Raw genomic sequence first — 14,886 nt, forward strand, 5'->3', positions numbered from 1 at the left:
GGAAGGACTGGGCGATGGGCTTCATGGGGTGGTGAATGCTTCCCTCCGTGAGGGAGCCTTCCCAGACCCGCTGAAAGAGGCGGTTATTAAACCGCTTCTTAAAAAACCATCTTTAGATGCGGCCACGATAGCCAATTATCACCCAGTCTCAAACCTTCCATTCTTGGGCAAGGTGATTGAGCGAGTGGTTGCTGAACAACTCCAGGCACGCCTGGAAGAAGCGGACCATTTGGATCCCTTCCAGTCGGGATTCAGGCCTCATCATGGGACTGCAACTGCCTTGGTCGCACTGGTTGATGATCTCCGGCGGGCTAGGGACAAAGGTGAGAGCTGTTTCCTAGTTCTGCTGGATCTCTCAGCTGCGTTTGATACCATCGACCATAACATCCTTCTGGACCGTCTTGAGGGGCTGGGAGCTGGGGGCACTGTTATACAGTGGTTCCGCTCCTTCCTCCTGGGCCGTGTTCAGAAAGTGGTGGTGGGGAATGAGTGTTCAGACCCCTGGGCTCTCACTTGTGGGGTGCCTCAGGGTTCTGTCCTCTCCCCCATGCTTTTCAACATTTACATGCAGCCACTGGGAGAGATCATCAGGAGGTTTGGGCTGGGTGTTCATCAGTATGCAGATGATACCCAGCTCCACCTCTCTTTTAAATCAGAACCAGTGAAGGCGGTGAAGGTCCTGTGTGAGTGTCTGGAAGCGGTTGGAGGATGGATGGCGGCTAACAGATTGAGGTTGAATTCTGACAAGACAGAAGTACTGTTTTTGGGGGGCAGGAGGCGGGCAGGTGTGGAGGATTCCCTGGTCCTGAATGGGGTAACTGTGCCCCTGAAGGACCAGGTGCGCAGCCTGGGAGTCATTTTGGACTCACAGCTGTCCATGGAGGCACAGGTCAAATCTGTATCCAGGGCAGCTGTTTACCAGCTCCATCTGGTACGTAGGCTGAGACCCTATCTGCCTGCAGACTGTCTCGCCAGAGTGGTAAATGCTCTGGTTATCTCCCGCTTGGACTACTGCAATGCGCTCTACGTGGGGCTACCTTTGAAGGTGACCCGGAAACTACAACTAATCCAGAATGCGGCAGCTAGACTGGTGACTGGGAGCGGCCGCCGAGACCATATAACACCGGTCTTGAAAGACCTACATTGGCTCCCAGTACGTTTCCGAGCATAATTCAAAGTGTTGGTGCTGACCTTTAAAGCCCTAAATGGCCTCGGTCCAGTATACCTGAAGGAGCGTCTCCTCCCCCATCGTTCTGCCCGGACACTGAGGTCCAGCTCCGAGGGCCTTCTGGCGGTTCCCTCACTGCGAGAGGTCAAGTTACAGGGAACCAGGCAGAGGGCCTTCTCGGTAGTGGCGCCCACCCTGTGGAATGCCCTCCCATCAGATGTCAAAGCAATAAACAACTACCTGACATTCAGAAGACATCTGAAGGCAGCCCTGTTCAGGGAAGTTTTTAATATGTGACATTTTAGTGTATTTTTCATCCTTGTTGGAAGCCGCCCAGAGTGGCTGGGGAAACCCAGCCAGATGGGCGGGGTACAAATAATAAATTATTATTATTATTATTATTATTATTATTATTATTATTATTATTATTATTATAGTGATCAGCAGGGTGGATGTGCTTACCTGACCTTCCTGTCTCCAACATTGTTGTGGCTTACCAGAAAGCAGAGGAGTGGTGGTGAGGTTGGCATGGTGCTCCTGCTGGTACATTTGCACTGCACCAAACTTGCTGCTGCCTCACCCCTCCATCTCTGCCTTCCAGTAAGCCACTGAGATGCCAGTGACATGAGACCAAACAAGTGCTGCCCCTCTCTGACCACAACAGTTCAGAGCCATACTGCCTCCTAGAGTGGAGTTGGAACATAAGCCTCATTCTCCATGGATTTGTCTAATCCTCTTTTAAAGACATCTAAGTTGGTAGCCATCACTACGTCTTGAGGGAGAGAATTCCATAATTTAACTAAGAACTGTGTAAGTACTTTCACCGGTCCTGAAGTTTCCAACATTTAGCTATATTGGACGTCCCTGATTTCTAGTATCATAAGTGAAAGGGGAAACTGTCTCCTTTCTCCACAACATGCTTAATTTTATACAACTGCATCACATTCCCTCTTGTTTGCCTTTACTCTAAACTAAAAAGTCCCAAATGCTGTAATGTTTTCTCACTGGGGAGTCCTTCCATACATCCTACTTTACTGAGGACAGCTGCTTATGTGAAGAGCTGTCAAAGGACAGTCCTCTATTTGAAGTTGTCACTTATCTGAAGAGCTATTTAAAGTCTGATTTGAAGATAAAGTACCACAAGAAGCAGAAGCAGGGACTTTGAAGCTGCCCATCAACAGCACCTGGGTAGCAGATAGAACAGGCAAACAGCTTACCTGTTTGCATTATGGTGAGATGTACTGTATTTCTATTTAAATTAAATCATTTGAAAATCTGGATCTGCTCATAAAAATTAGCATGTGCAAATTTAAGGCAAACCTTTCCCTTCTTTTCCTGTCTTTTTTGGTGATGCATTGAAGAAAGATGAAGAAAAAGGCACTCACTTCAGGGATGAGTGTTTTCCCCTTGTGGAAATAATTTTTTAAAAATTCGTGATTTTCATAATTTTTTCTGTGCAAATCCCAAATTACCATGCACATGCTAGAAAAACACTTGAGTGAATTTAAAGGCTGTCAAGATAAATGGACCATCAGGTTTCCTTAATATTTTGTTACTTTAGCTTCATATATGTCAGAGCTGCCTCCAGGTCCCAGCTCACAGAGGACCAACGCTAAGCTGTAGTTATGTACAAAAGTCTTTATTGAGATTCAGTCTCCATTTTAAAGCCGCAGCGTGCAACTCTACGTCCTGACCTTAGACCGGCGAAGTCCTGTCTGAGTCTCCTCCCCCTCCACACCAGTTTAAGACTCTCGCTTTGCTCCACCTCTTCCTAAGTTCCTTTCTCCTCTGGGCCCTCCTGCCCGCTAGGGTCTCATCCTTCCTGGACTCCTCTGACGCTGACCCTGACGATTCTTGCCCCTCCTTCCGGCGGGCTTTAGGACCTGGTTCCCTATCCGGGCTACCTTCTGTGCCGCTCGCCTGTACCTTTGAACTTGGCGCGCGCGCCCAGCCTGCAACTTTCCTCTTAACCGTTAACTCGCTCTCCGATGGAGGCGTGGTCAACCCTGACTCCTCTTCTCTCGCTGGTGGTGCATATGTGGGCTCTGACACCTGGGACTCCTCCCCCCCACTACGCTCTGGTGGGGAAGCTGTTCCTGATTTCCAACTGCTGCTCTGGGAGTCCCCGCTGGCCCCTTGCTTCTGGGGTGTCCCCCTTGGGTCGCCCCTTGCCCTGCCCATCGGCGCCCCCTTCTGTGAATCTTCCGATTCGCTGGAGAGGCTCATGGAATCTATCGGGCTGCTGTCATATTCTCCTACGCTGCCCTCGGATTGCTCCCCCTCGCTTTCCATCTCCTCTCCTCCCTGCGCTCCCGCTGAGTCCCTGACAATATAATAAAGCTCTATAAATTCTAAAGTTTTTAATCTTCAAGCTCCCCTGACCTTTACACATTTTCCTCTACCAACTTCTAAAACATCTCCCAAATGACAAGGTGAGTTGTAACCTCCAAAAACCCAAGCCTCAATAAATTTGCTCATCTCCAAGGTGCCATGAGACTTTTATTTTTTGCAGGAACAAATGAACATGGCTACACTTCTGGAAGTTCTCTTGAATGTTAGTATCGTCAGAACTGACAAGAGATTTCCTTTGTGTATATAAAAATGTTTCATTAAGATAGAAGAGAAGGGGGCAAAAACAATTGATGGAAGATGGTATAATAGGAAAAACAGCCCTGAGTCCAAACTGTTGGGAAAACTCTCATATTAAATACCAAACTCTTTAGATAGGCAAGTCCTGGGGTTTTTTAAGCGTGATTTTTAAAAGTGTATCTTATTTTCCACCTCAAATGGAGGAAAAAAAGGAATGCCTAAATATTTAATTAGAACTGTAACTACTTCATTTGTTTTTTAAGCAAGCACAATCACATTACTTGTTAGTCACTTGTTATCAATAAGCCTACAATACATTTAATAACATAAACATAAATACACTATGCCATTTTAAAAGTTCATACAAAACACCTACCATTAAATATATATACACACAAACCAATCCCCAATGAAAATATGGTAAGGATGTTGAAAGCAAACTGTATTTATGCACCATTTTGAAATCAATAGGTCAGTCATCACATTAGTATCTATGGCTTTAAGACTTAACCCTGCTATTGTTCTCTGTGTCTATTATGTCCAACAAGAAGGAAATATCCAAGGAAGATGAGGGAAGAAAATATTATGACTGCTTGCTAATGTGTCAAGGCCATTGTCTCTACTTGGACATGGCAGTGCAAGAATATTTAGCAACATGTATATCAAAGAACAACAATTCTACTCATTTAAGAGAATACTGTCAAATATTATCTACGGAAGTCATGGTAACGGCACCAGTTCTTTATATAACTCAGATATTTGCCTGTTACTTACTAGACTGAAACCACTGGCTCCAGTCATTCTGAATACTGAACAGGCATCAGATATTTAATTATTCAAATATTGTGAAGTGACTCCCTACATGAAAAATGCAGAAGTTTTCATATCTCTTGAGGTTACAAAAAAGAAAGTGATAGAATTCTACTTTCTATAAACAAAAGTAACTACTAATAATGAAATCCCATCAATGTCACCAACTTTACCCCAATGATTTCTGACAATTAGGAGTTCAATGTGCGTTGTTAGTATTTAGATCATGTAGTGTTTTGTAAATGGTTTGGAGTGCTGCTTCAAATGATTTTTTTTATCTCATCTGACATCATAAATTGTACAACATGTCTGAGGCATATGCCAACAATAGCCTGTATTTTAATTAATATTCAAATAGCACTTGCAGGTTTCTATACAGAGAGAACAGAGGTGTGGAAATGCAAATGTGTTAAATAATATGATGTGCTATCTTGATCAGCTATGCTGTTTTCTCAGTTGACTAAAATTAGAAAAATACTGAGCATGCCAAAAGTACAAGGAACAGAGATCAGTAGTAATCAACCTATACAGCATCAGACTGTTAGAATAAAAATGATATAAGATGCACTATAAGATGCCTAGCTTTAAATACTCTCTCAAGAAGAATATGTAAATTTCAGTAGCTTTCCAAACTGTACAAAAAGTAGAATTTCACATAGCATGCCAGCCATGCCTTCTCTACAAAGTGTGAAGAGGATGTGTCTGCATGTGTGCCTCCTGCCTTTCAAACATTACAGAAAATACATAGTTGGCATGTGGTGGAAATGTATTTGCTGTAATCTGAAACATTGTTAAAAATTACACAATCCAAAATATATAGTAGAATAAAAAATATTTCTCAACAAAAATCAGTGACATTGAAATGGGGCCAGTTCAAGTATGTTTAGCCCAATGATGAATAATAGTTCATTAAATCACAAAGTTACATGATCATCCGGCTAATGAAGCCTGGTTTCATATTACTGAAGTAGTATGTCAGCCATAGAAAACTCCCCACGGTTCAACGCTACTTGCGTGCTAATATATAAACTTCTGGTGTAGCATTCATTTTCAGGAAGTATCCCTTTTCCACATAAAGCATTCATGCTCAAGGCAAGAGCCAAACAACCGTAGGCTGCATGATTTTGCATTCACTCGGTGGTTAAAGGTGGATGTTCAGAAATGTGAAATCTGGCCTCCAATGCACAAGAGAGATACAACTGTATGTCTGATGTCTCTGCTGAAGCAAACTCATAATTATTTGTTTTTGCTGTCAGTATTAGTCTAAGAGTGCCACATATTATTACAGTTAGGAAGTTACTGCAGATTCAGTTTTATTGAATATATAATGCAGCTACAATGAATCAGTACAGACTATTAAGTGCACTTGTCCATAGAAAAATAACTAAACAGCATGTAACACCCATTCCCTCCACACAAGAGAAGTACTGCTTTGTCCATCCATCCCAATACTGTCTACTCTGACTGGCAGTGACCCTCAAAGATTTCAGGTCACATGTCATGCAAAATGCTTGTGCTTCCCTTTAAAGTCATATGGGTCTTATGACCAAAGTATCTGAAGGAACACCTGCTACCATATCAATCTAACTCTATAATGAAATCATTTTAATAGGCTCTCCTCTAGTCCCTCAACCATTTAAAGAAAGGTAGATGGAGGCCGGGAGAGAAAGGGCCTTCTCAGTGCAGGTGCCTCATTTGTGGAGTTCTCTTTCCAGGGCTGACCCACCCAGCGTCAACGTTGTTATCCCTTTGGCACTGTATTCCTTTCAGGCAATGTCATTCTTATTGTCAAAACTTTTTATTTCATAAAATAGTAAAAAAAAAACAAAAACTCAAAGGCTATGCCTTTATATCCTTTATGAAAGGATAGTGCTTTTATTGTATCATAATGCTCTCTTGCTGTCTCTCAATGTGTTATTGTAATAATTTATATTGGTTTTGTATACTGTCCTGGAAACTCTGCTGAAGGATAGTATATACATATTTTAAGTGGTGGGTGGGTGGGGCAAATTACCTGAGATGCTAGGAACTGAATCAAGATTTTGCTGCATGGAAAGTGTTTGCACTGCCACAAAGCTATGTCCCTCCTACAACGGGTTGCAGTAATGTAACTGCAGAGTATTGCGTAAGCAATTTTACACATTCGGTTAAAAAAAAAATGGTGGTCATGTAAAAAGGGATAATAATAACAGATCCAAAAGCAATATTTCTAACCATATCAAATTCTCCACTCCAACAAACTTATTAGATCTACGCTTCCCAAACTCAAAACTTCATTGAATTTACTTAACTGACTCCCTGGAGGTTATCTACTATATTCCAATCTCACCCCTTTTCAGCTTCACTTCCCATGCTCCTTCAACTCCACTCAAGATAATATGGTTTGCATAAAGTTGAGTCTTATGAGATCACTCCTTCCTTTCCACAATTCCTGTTTTAACTTACACTTTGAGAAATCTTGATTTTTTTAAAGGTATTTTAGAGATGTAAAATTGTTGCATCTAGCCAGCTAGTATCTATACTTCCGAATCTGAAAAAACACACACTGGATTTGGTTTTGCCACATGAATTATACTATATTTTTATTGTTATTTTTTAAATACTTGGATTTTTAGGTACCTTTGATCAAATTTAATTTTATCAGCAATCTTATAGGATGGTTAGTCTATAATATGGTGGGTCTTTTCATCTAATCCTTATATTGGTACAAACTAGAGAGACATGAAACAAGATTAGACATATTGTATGAAAAAAATTGGTTCATGTTTTAGAGTGATGCCCTTGCTAAATTCAGTAAATGCCATAATCTCTTATTCTGACAGATAAAAGCATCAATTTACTCTAGATTTTAAAGCAAACAGAATCATTATGTGTGGAGAGTGGTCCAGAGCTTGCTATTTCAGCAATCTGTGACCTATAAATAATGCAAGCCCCTTTCCTCTCTTTAAATGAAATCAGGCAAGCACCCTGAAAGATGGTGGCCAAAATACAGCCTTTAGCTATATTATTCAGTATCTTGACTAAATTAAAAAGAAGGTTATTGTTCATTATTTTATCAGCACCAAGCGTGGTTTTTTTACTGGAAAAAGTGAATGTATATAAATTGTTTCTAATTTTTAATATGCTGTATGCAAACACAAAAAGTAGGAAAGCCCTGCTAAATAAGTGACTTGTGTTTTGTTCCAAAAGAAAGGGTAGGAGGGAAATGATCAGTTTTTGCATGACTTTTGACCTCTGAACCACAACCTTCTTGCTACTAAAGCATTCAACACCTCATTTAATCTCTCTCCTCACTACACTGGCCCAGTGCTGAAAAAAGAAAAGGGAAAAAAAATAATCTGGGGACTTCATCAATTTTTCATGAATTTTCATTTAGGCCAGAGCCCCATCTTACAGTGGTCGATAGATCAAGCGGCTGTCTCATATTTAACACCTGGGGCTACAGCTGCTATCTCTAGTACTGCAACCAACTCTGCCTGGATTAGAGATAGTGCAGGTATGAATCTTACCTTTGCAACTTCTTTAAGCTGTGTCTCATGATCGTTTCAGCTGGATTTGAGTAAATTAAAGGTACTTATATATCAGTTAATGGTTCAAACAAGTCCTAACCTTATTAAGGTTTATGCAGATTGCTTCTAAACAAATTGCAAATCAAGATATGGATCAATCTTATGTTTCATCAAGAGAAGGGTGTTGGAATTGTATAAGAAACTGCTGCAGAAGAGGGACTATGAGTAACATCATGGAAAGAGTATTTCTCTGATTAAGGTGAAGCTGTGAAGCTCCCTTGTTATTTTTGGCTGCATGTTGTTTAAGTCATCTTGTTATATTTATAGTATCAGAATGTGGCTTATTGGTTTGTTACTATATTTGCTACTGCTTTGCTGTGTAATTATGAAATTGTTTTGCAGTGTTTATTTGAAATGTATTCCTGTTCTCTTTGTTGGAATCTCCTTTGAGTGGCTTGCAAATAAATTGAATGAATGAATGATTTGGCTTGTTTTAATCTCCAAACTGGAATAAAGTTCCTAGATTGACTTTCCCCTTCCTTGGCAGCTCTCAAAGAACCAGACCAATCCTCTTGTGCTGCCAGTAGGGTATCAGCTTTCTTCTTTCCCTTTCTTCTCTGTAGTCCTAACATGCTGTGCGGTGCATTATGACTGAAAAAGCGGTTTACCATTGGGAGTACTTTGGGGACTGAGATTTGGGTGCAGAAGGGTGTTTCTTCATTTCATCAGATTGGCTTGAGAGATAAACTAATGTGTTTCAGATTTGTTCTAGAAACAAATCTGTTTATTTCCGAGTTATTCTGAGCAGAACCTGGGGCAGTTCACCCTTCTTTTATTACAAGATATGAGCCCCAACTTACAAGTTATTGAACATATAAAGAAAATAGGGCATAAAGCTTTTGGGACAGGTAGCTTCAGGTGGCGGAAAGGGATAAAATCCCTCTCTGCTACGCCCTGGACCTAATCTAGATTAGGGGCCCCATGGCTGTTGTTACTTAAAACAATACTTATGCCTGGTTTTGGTTTTATTTATTCTCTTTCAATTAGTAACTATTCCCAGCAAGCCTTTCTTTACTTTCCTTGCAGCATATTATTTATTTAGCGCCAACAGTCAATTAAGGATATTTTTTTCCATATTCTACTTACTATTTATTAAGGTTACAATGATACGTACATCAGAGCAAGTTCTGTTGAAATCAATTGAACTTATATCTAAATATATAAACATAGGACTGCAGAACAAGCTTATCCAAAATTAAGCTTAAAACAAGCAAAAAATATCAGGTGAATGTAATCTTTATTGCGGTCCAAAAACCTGTAACATAGATTCAGAATAAAATGCAGATTCATACAGACAACCCCCTGGAAGAGGGAGAACGAGACGATATTTGTTTAATCTTAAGTATGATGATCTTTGATACATATGACTGCCTAAAGAAACTTTGCCATGGCCACTGTGATATCATTAGACTTGTCATCCAGAAGATATTTAGTATAGTGGGCTTCAGATTTACCCAGCCGATTTGCCAGTAGGGGTTTAATCAATAGATCCCTAGCTTGCTCATATTGTTCGCAATGCCTCATACAATCGACGTCCTGAGAGTATACACAGAGCCTATTTTGATAAGGGATGCCTCTCAGTATGCCATTTAGAATTTCTGATGGAAATACATTTAATCTGGCTTTGGCAAAGAGATGCCAATAAGTTGGTACAGACTGATTTCTAAGATATGCAGGTATCTGAAAATCGTACCCGTAATGAATTCCTACTGCTGTCAGGCCACAGATAACATGAGATTGAGACTGGAGATCGCTATGTGATATGGTCTCAGACCCTTTGCCTCGGAGATTCAAGGGCGGTATCATAGCCCAGATGGTACAACAGAGTAGGTGGCATTCAAATTGAAGTGGCTTTTCTGACCATAGTTTTCATCCATGAGCTGATGAACTCCTCGTTGTTTAGGTGTGGGAGTAAACCCTTCCCTAGGCCAAAGACTGAGATCTTGAGCCAGTATCTCAGGGCAGCCCACCATGCTTTAGTTGAAAGGGGGCATATCAGGTGAATGAGAAAATGTCTGAATCGTACGAAAACTGAAGGTGAGTTGATTTATAATCAGCCTCAGTTAAAGTAGAATAAAATCATGCACCACAAATCATGAATACTGCATTATTTATAAAGAGTCCTTAAATAAATTATTTTTTAGTCAATTATCTCTTAAGTATCTAGGATAGAGACAATACTTCAAACTCCGTAACTCTACCTCCAAAGGTGGTAATTAATCTAGTACACTGCTAAATTTTATCTGAATCTATATATGTAGTAAATGTGCAAATTTCTGTTTATTCTAAAATCAATGTATTGGAGCCAAATACATCTTGTGTGAGTGAAAAGGCATTTCTACTCAAACAAGGTTTCTCCTGAGTTCTGCTGATGCAGCTCCCTATGCCACACCTGACACTGTTGTGGTGCAGGTTCACAGGTGGTGCATGGCATTGCAATGAAGAGGATGGGGGAAAACTCTGAAGCCCTTCATGAAACCAGACCAAAGTTTTAAATAGAAGCACTCTGTTATCTGTGAAAGTTTGTAACTCAATTCCATCAATCTTAATGGAACATCTTAACATAAACATACCACCATTTATCTTAAAGGAAAGGCAAAGAAGCCTCTCAATTTAAATAGCTAGGAATCTTACCTTTAAGACCCAAAGAGTTTAACTGGTAAATGCAAACTATGAAACTTCAAGGCTATAAAAACTGTAAAATAATGTAGTATCAGGTGCATGATCACATTTCAAAAACTCTTCTCTATAGTTTTTGCCTTGGATTTCATGTTCTCTGATCTTTGGTGTGTGTTTTTTTTATTTGTCTACAGTGAATCCAAGGGTTTTTTTTTCCTCCCCAAGGACTTTTTTAAAACTGACTTGCAGTTCATGCATGACCTACCACCAGCTGCAGTGGTTAAGAATTTAACTCGGGAGATTGCACATATTGTAACTGGAGACTCACAGCAGTCTCTGAAGAAGAGATCAGTGATATTCAATAAGTATATTCACAAGTATACTTTTATGTTTTCAAAAAACAAGCAGTTTTTCTGGTATGATGAGGAAAAGCTAGATCAAAGAGCTAAATAATTCTTAGTCTATTAACACATGAATTTATGGAGTAAAACCAAATTTAGTTAAAAATTATAACATGATGATGGCGATGATGATAGTGATAATATACTGATATGTTTAACTTTTACACTACCTATTTATTACAATTATCTAAATTCATAAATTAGTAAACATTGAGCAGTGAGAAAATATGATCTACTGTGCTTCTTATATATATCAACAAGGTACCCTTTGGGGAAGGATGAATGCTCTCAAAATGAATAAAATTCCCTGATTTATTTATATTGAGAGGATTCCCATCTTTTATAAAAAGATCATATTTCCAAAAGTTAATCTCTCTGTTTAGGAAATGTTTTTGGGGATCAGCAACACCGAGAATATCCTTGCAAAGAATGAAGTTACAAATTAAAGAAGGTGGTTCTGGAATTCCGAATTTGGAACTGTATCACTCTGCCTATTTATTGACAAGTACTAAATATTGAAAACCCACTGTTGGTCTTAATTTTCTGATGTGTGCAGCCCTAGAATATACACACCTTTAGTTGGTTAGACAATAGTAGGATCAAAATATTTGAAATCCCAGTTGACTCTGGAAACAACCAAGTCAGTTAGAAGGATATGGAATATATTGTCTATCAAAAACAAATTTGATCCATTCTCACATGCCAAACTTACTTTGTGGGGAAATCCTACTCTAAAAATTTGGGGGATATAGTGACATAGAAAAATTGGACAGAAGCATGTGTGTTGACTTTGGACCAATTAATAGATGATGAAGATGAATTTTACACCAATGATGTTTTAATATCCTCTATCAGATGCAACTCAATGGCAATATCTTCAGTTACAACCTCTAGCAAGTGAGTTTGGGCCAGCAGCCCTCACAGCTTTTGAGACACCTGAGATATTGGAAGAATTTGATAACTCATTTGAAACTTAAAAGCCAGTGGTTACTTATTTATAGATATTTATTAATGATCACTAAGTTGCATATGTAGACTAAGAAATGGCTGGAATAAAAAATTGTAACTTTCAATATTACCTAAACAGTGGGAAAGGTATCAATGGACCTTAAATTGAGACTTACACAGCAAAAAATAATGATCAGGATTTATTGGACTCCTTTACGTTTGTATAAAAAAGGACTAAGGTAGCTCTATGCTGGAGATGTGGCAAGGACAGTGCCTCTTTGAAACACATGTTCATACAACTTTCTCAACTAAATTTTGGCAGGAAGTGCTGGACTGTGTAAGTCCAGTGAAGCACATACTATATAGAAGCTAACAATGGGACAATGAAAAAGGATTATATAGACCCTAATGGTGGCCAAGAGACTGATACTGATGAAATGAAGCAATAAAGATACAATCCCCTTTAATCAATGAATTGACAATATGACAACACTCACAACTTATGAACGGACTGCTTATATATGTAGACTTTGCTTGGATAAATATGACAACATTTGGAATGAGTTTATACAGAATGTAGTATGTTATTAATATCTACCTATGTATTGGTATAATAACATCATATTTATTTATGTAAGAATGTATGGGGGTATATTACACTGTATTTTTTTATGCACCTTTTTTCTTTCCTTATTTTTCTTTTTTCTGTATCACTTTATTTCTTTATAACTGAAATTCTTTCAATAAAATATTATTACCAAAAATCAAAAGAACAAAGTACAAAGTACATCTTGTTTGGTGCTTCTACTATAAATGCTAATACTAATACAAATCTACCACACAAATAGACAAAAATCACCAATGCCAACAAGAACAAATTTCACACAGTTTAAATAAAAATGCTACTTTTATCCTAGCAATCGCCTGATATTCTGATAATTTTATGTCACATAAACATCTCACATAAGTCAAAATCTATTCCAAGGTACACATTGAAAATCCTCTCTGCTTAATTCTTCCTTTACAATTAGGTTCTTAACCTTGGCTGGATAATGCACATAATCAATAGAGGAAACAGATAAAAAAAAACCCAACCCACATTATATATCTATGATACCCTAAAGTCAATTCTACTATACTATACAAATAGTAAAAATCTTCCTTAATTTGCTTTCATGAATAAGTTCTCCCTCAGTGCAAACAGTGGTTATCAAAAACACCATAGATGCTTTCAGTGTCAACTTTTTAAAAAGCTACTCCTTATGTATTGTCACATGCCACACACACAATGTACAGACTATGGTATGAGCATATGAAGGCTCTGAAATTTCCAACAATACATGGAAAAACTTGACAAGATGTCTTGATAAAAAGAAATAAATAGGCAGTGATGCATATATAAAATGACAGCTATATTTTGACATTAGGCGCAACAAAACCAAATTCAAAAGGACATTATACTTGAAGGAAAGGTTAGGCTTCTTCCATGATAGCACCATTCATGATTACATGATCCACAACGTATCTTAGTGCCAATTGCACATTATGTATGGCTGCTGCACTGAATACATGTGCATATAAAAGACTAAGAAATAGGAACATTTCTTTTCAGCATTCCCACATACTTTATGGGTAATTCAAATTTAACAGATTAAAGTATATAGGAATGCTTAATGGAAAATGTCCTTATTTCTATTGTGAATCAAAGTAACTACACATTATCTCATGACATTAAGATAGTGTAGGGGTTACTTACGTGCTACTTCCAGCGAAGCATTACGACTCACAGCTTCTCCTAGATAGTTCCTTGCAACACATACATAACTTCCTTCATCTGGTTTACTCCTGCGTCCATGTACGATTCGTAAGAAAAATAAAGATCCACTAGGGAGCAGCATGCGGTGTGAGCGGGGATCATCTTTGTCAGTCTCCACACGCTCTCCATCTTTATACCACTCAATAGTGGGAGTTGGCCTTCCTTCAGCTTTGCAGTTCAGAGTCGTTGGCTCTCCTTTAGAAACGATTACATCTGACGGATGCTCTACAATTCGAGGTGGAAAGTCCTCCTGGCGAAGACGAGATCCTAGGGACAAAGTGTAAGAAAGGCAAATCATCAGCAAGTTATTTTTTAAAACTCACTAGTTTCTCTAAAGCATTTCTACACTAGAAATAAAACAGATGCTTTCAAGAATATTTTAGGCTGAAAATCTGGCCTGCAAACACTTTCATGGGAATAAGTACCACAGAATTCAACATGTCTAACACCTGAATACAGTCGTACCTCGTTTTGCAGCTGGGATCTGCTAGCCGAAAAGGACGCAGGGCAAAGTGCCATGTCTGCGCACGGAGTGGTTTGCACTTCTGCACATGTGGCAAACCCGGAAGTACCCCATTCCAGTACTTCCGGGTTTGCAGTGGACGTTCGCCGGAATGGACACTAGAGAAGGCAGACATTTGCAGAGGTATTACAGTGGTGCCCCGCAAGACGAATGCCTCGCAAGACGAAAAACCCACTAGACGAAAGGGTTTTCAGTTTTTCGAGGCGCTTCGCAAGACGAATTTCTCTATGGGCTTGCTTCGCAAGGCGAAAACGACTTGCGAGTCTTGCGGTTTTTTCGCCCCCCCCCCCTTTTCTAAGCCGCTAAGCCGCTAATAGCCGCTTTGCCGCTAATAGCCGCTAAGCCGCTAATAGCGCTAATCCGCTAAGAGGATTGCTTCGCAAGACGAAAAAACCGCAAGACGAAGAGACTCGCGGAACGGATTCTTTTCGTCTTGCGAGGCA

General features: G+C 39.4%; 1 protein-coding gene across 21 annotated transcripts in view; it reads right to left on the reverse strand.

Annotated features, from left to right (window-relative positions):
* The window catches only part of ROBO2 (roundabout guidance receptor 2), an 815,523-nt gene that overhangs the window by 393,151 nt on the left and 407,486 nt on the right, over positions 1–14,886 (reverse strand). For all 21 annotated transcript variants that reach the window (XM_079974752.1, XM_079974745.1, XM_079974749.1 and 18 more), the window contains exon 2: positions 13,861–14,187. In XM_079974752.1, the coding sequence (XP_079830878.1) occupies positions 13,861–14,187 (327 nt within the window). The remainder of the gene's footprint in view (positions 1–13,860; positions 14,188–14,886) is intronic.

This window comes from Podarcis cretensis (genome assembly GCF_951804945.1).
Source record: "Podarcis cretensis genome assembly, chromosome: 4".
Classification (NCBI taxonomy): domain Eukaryota; kingdom Metazoa; phylum Chordata; class Lepidosauria; order Squamata; family Lacertidae; genus Podarcis; species Podarcis cretensis.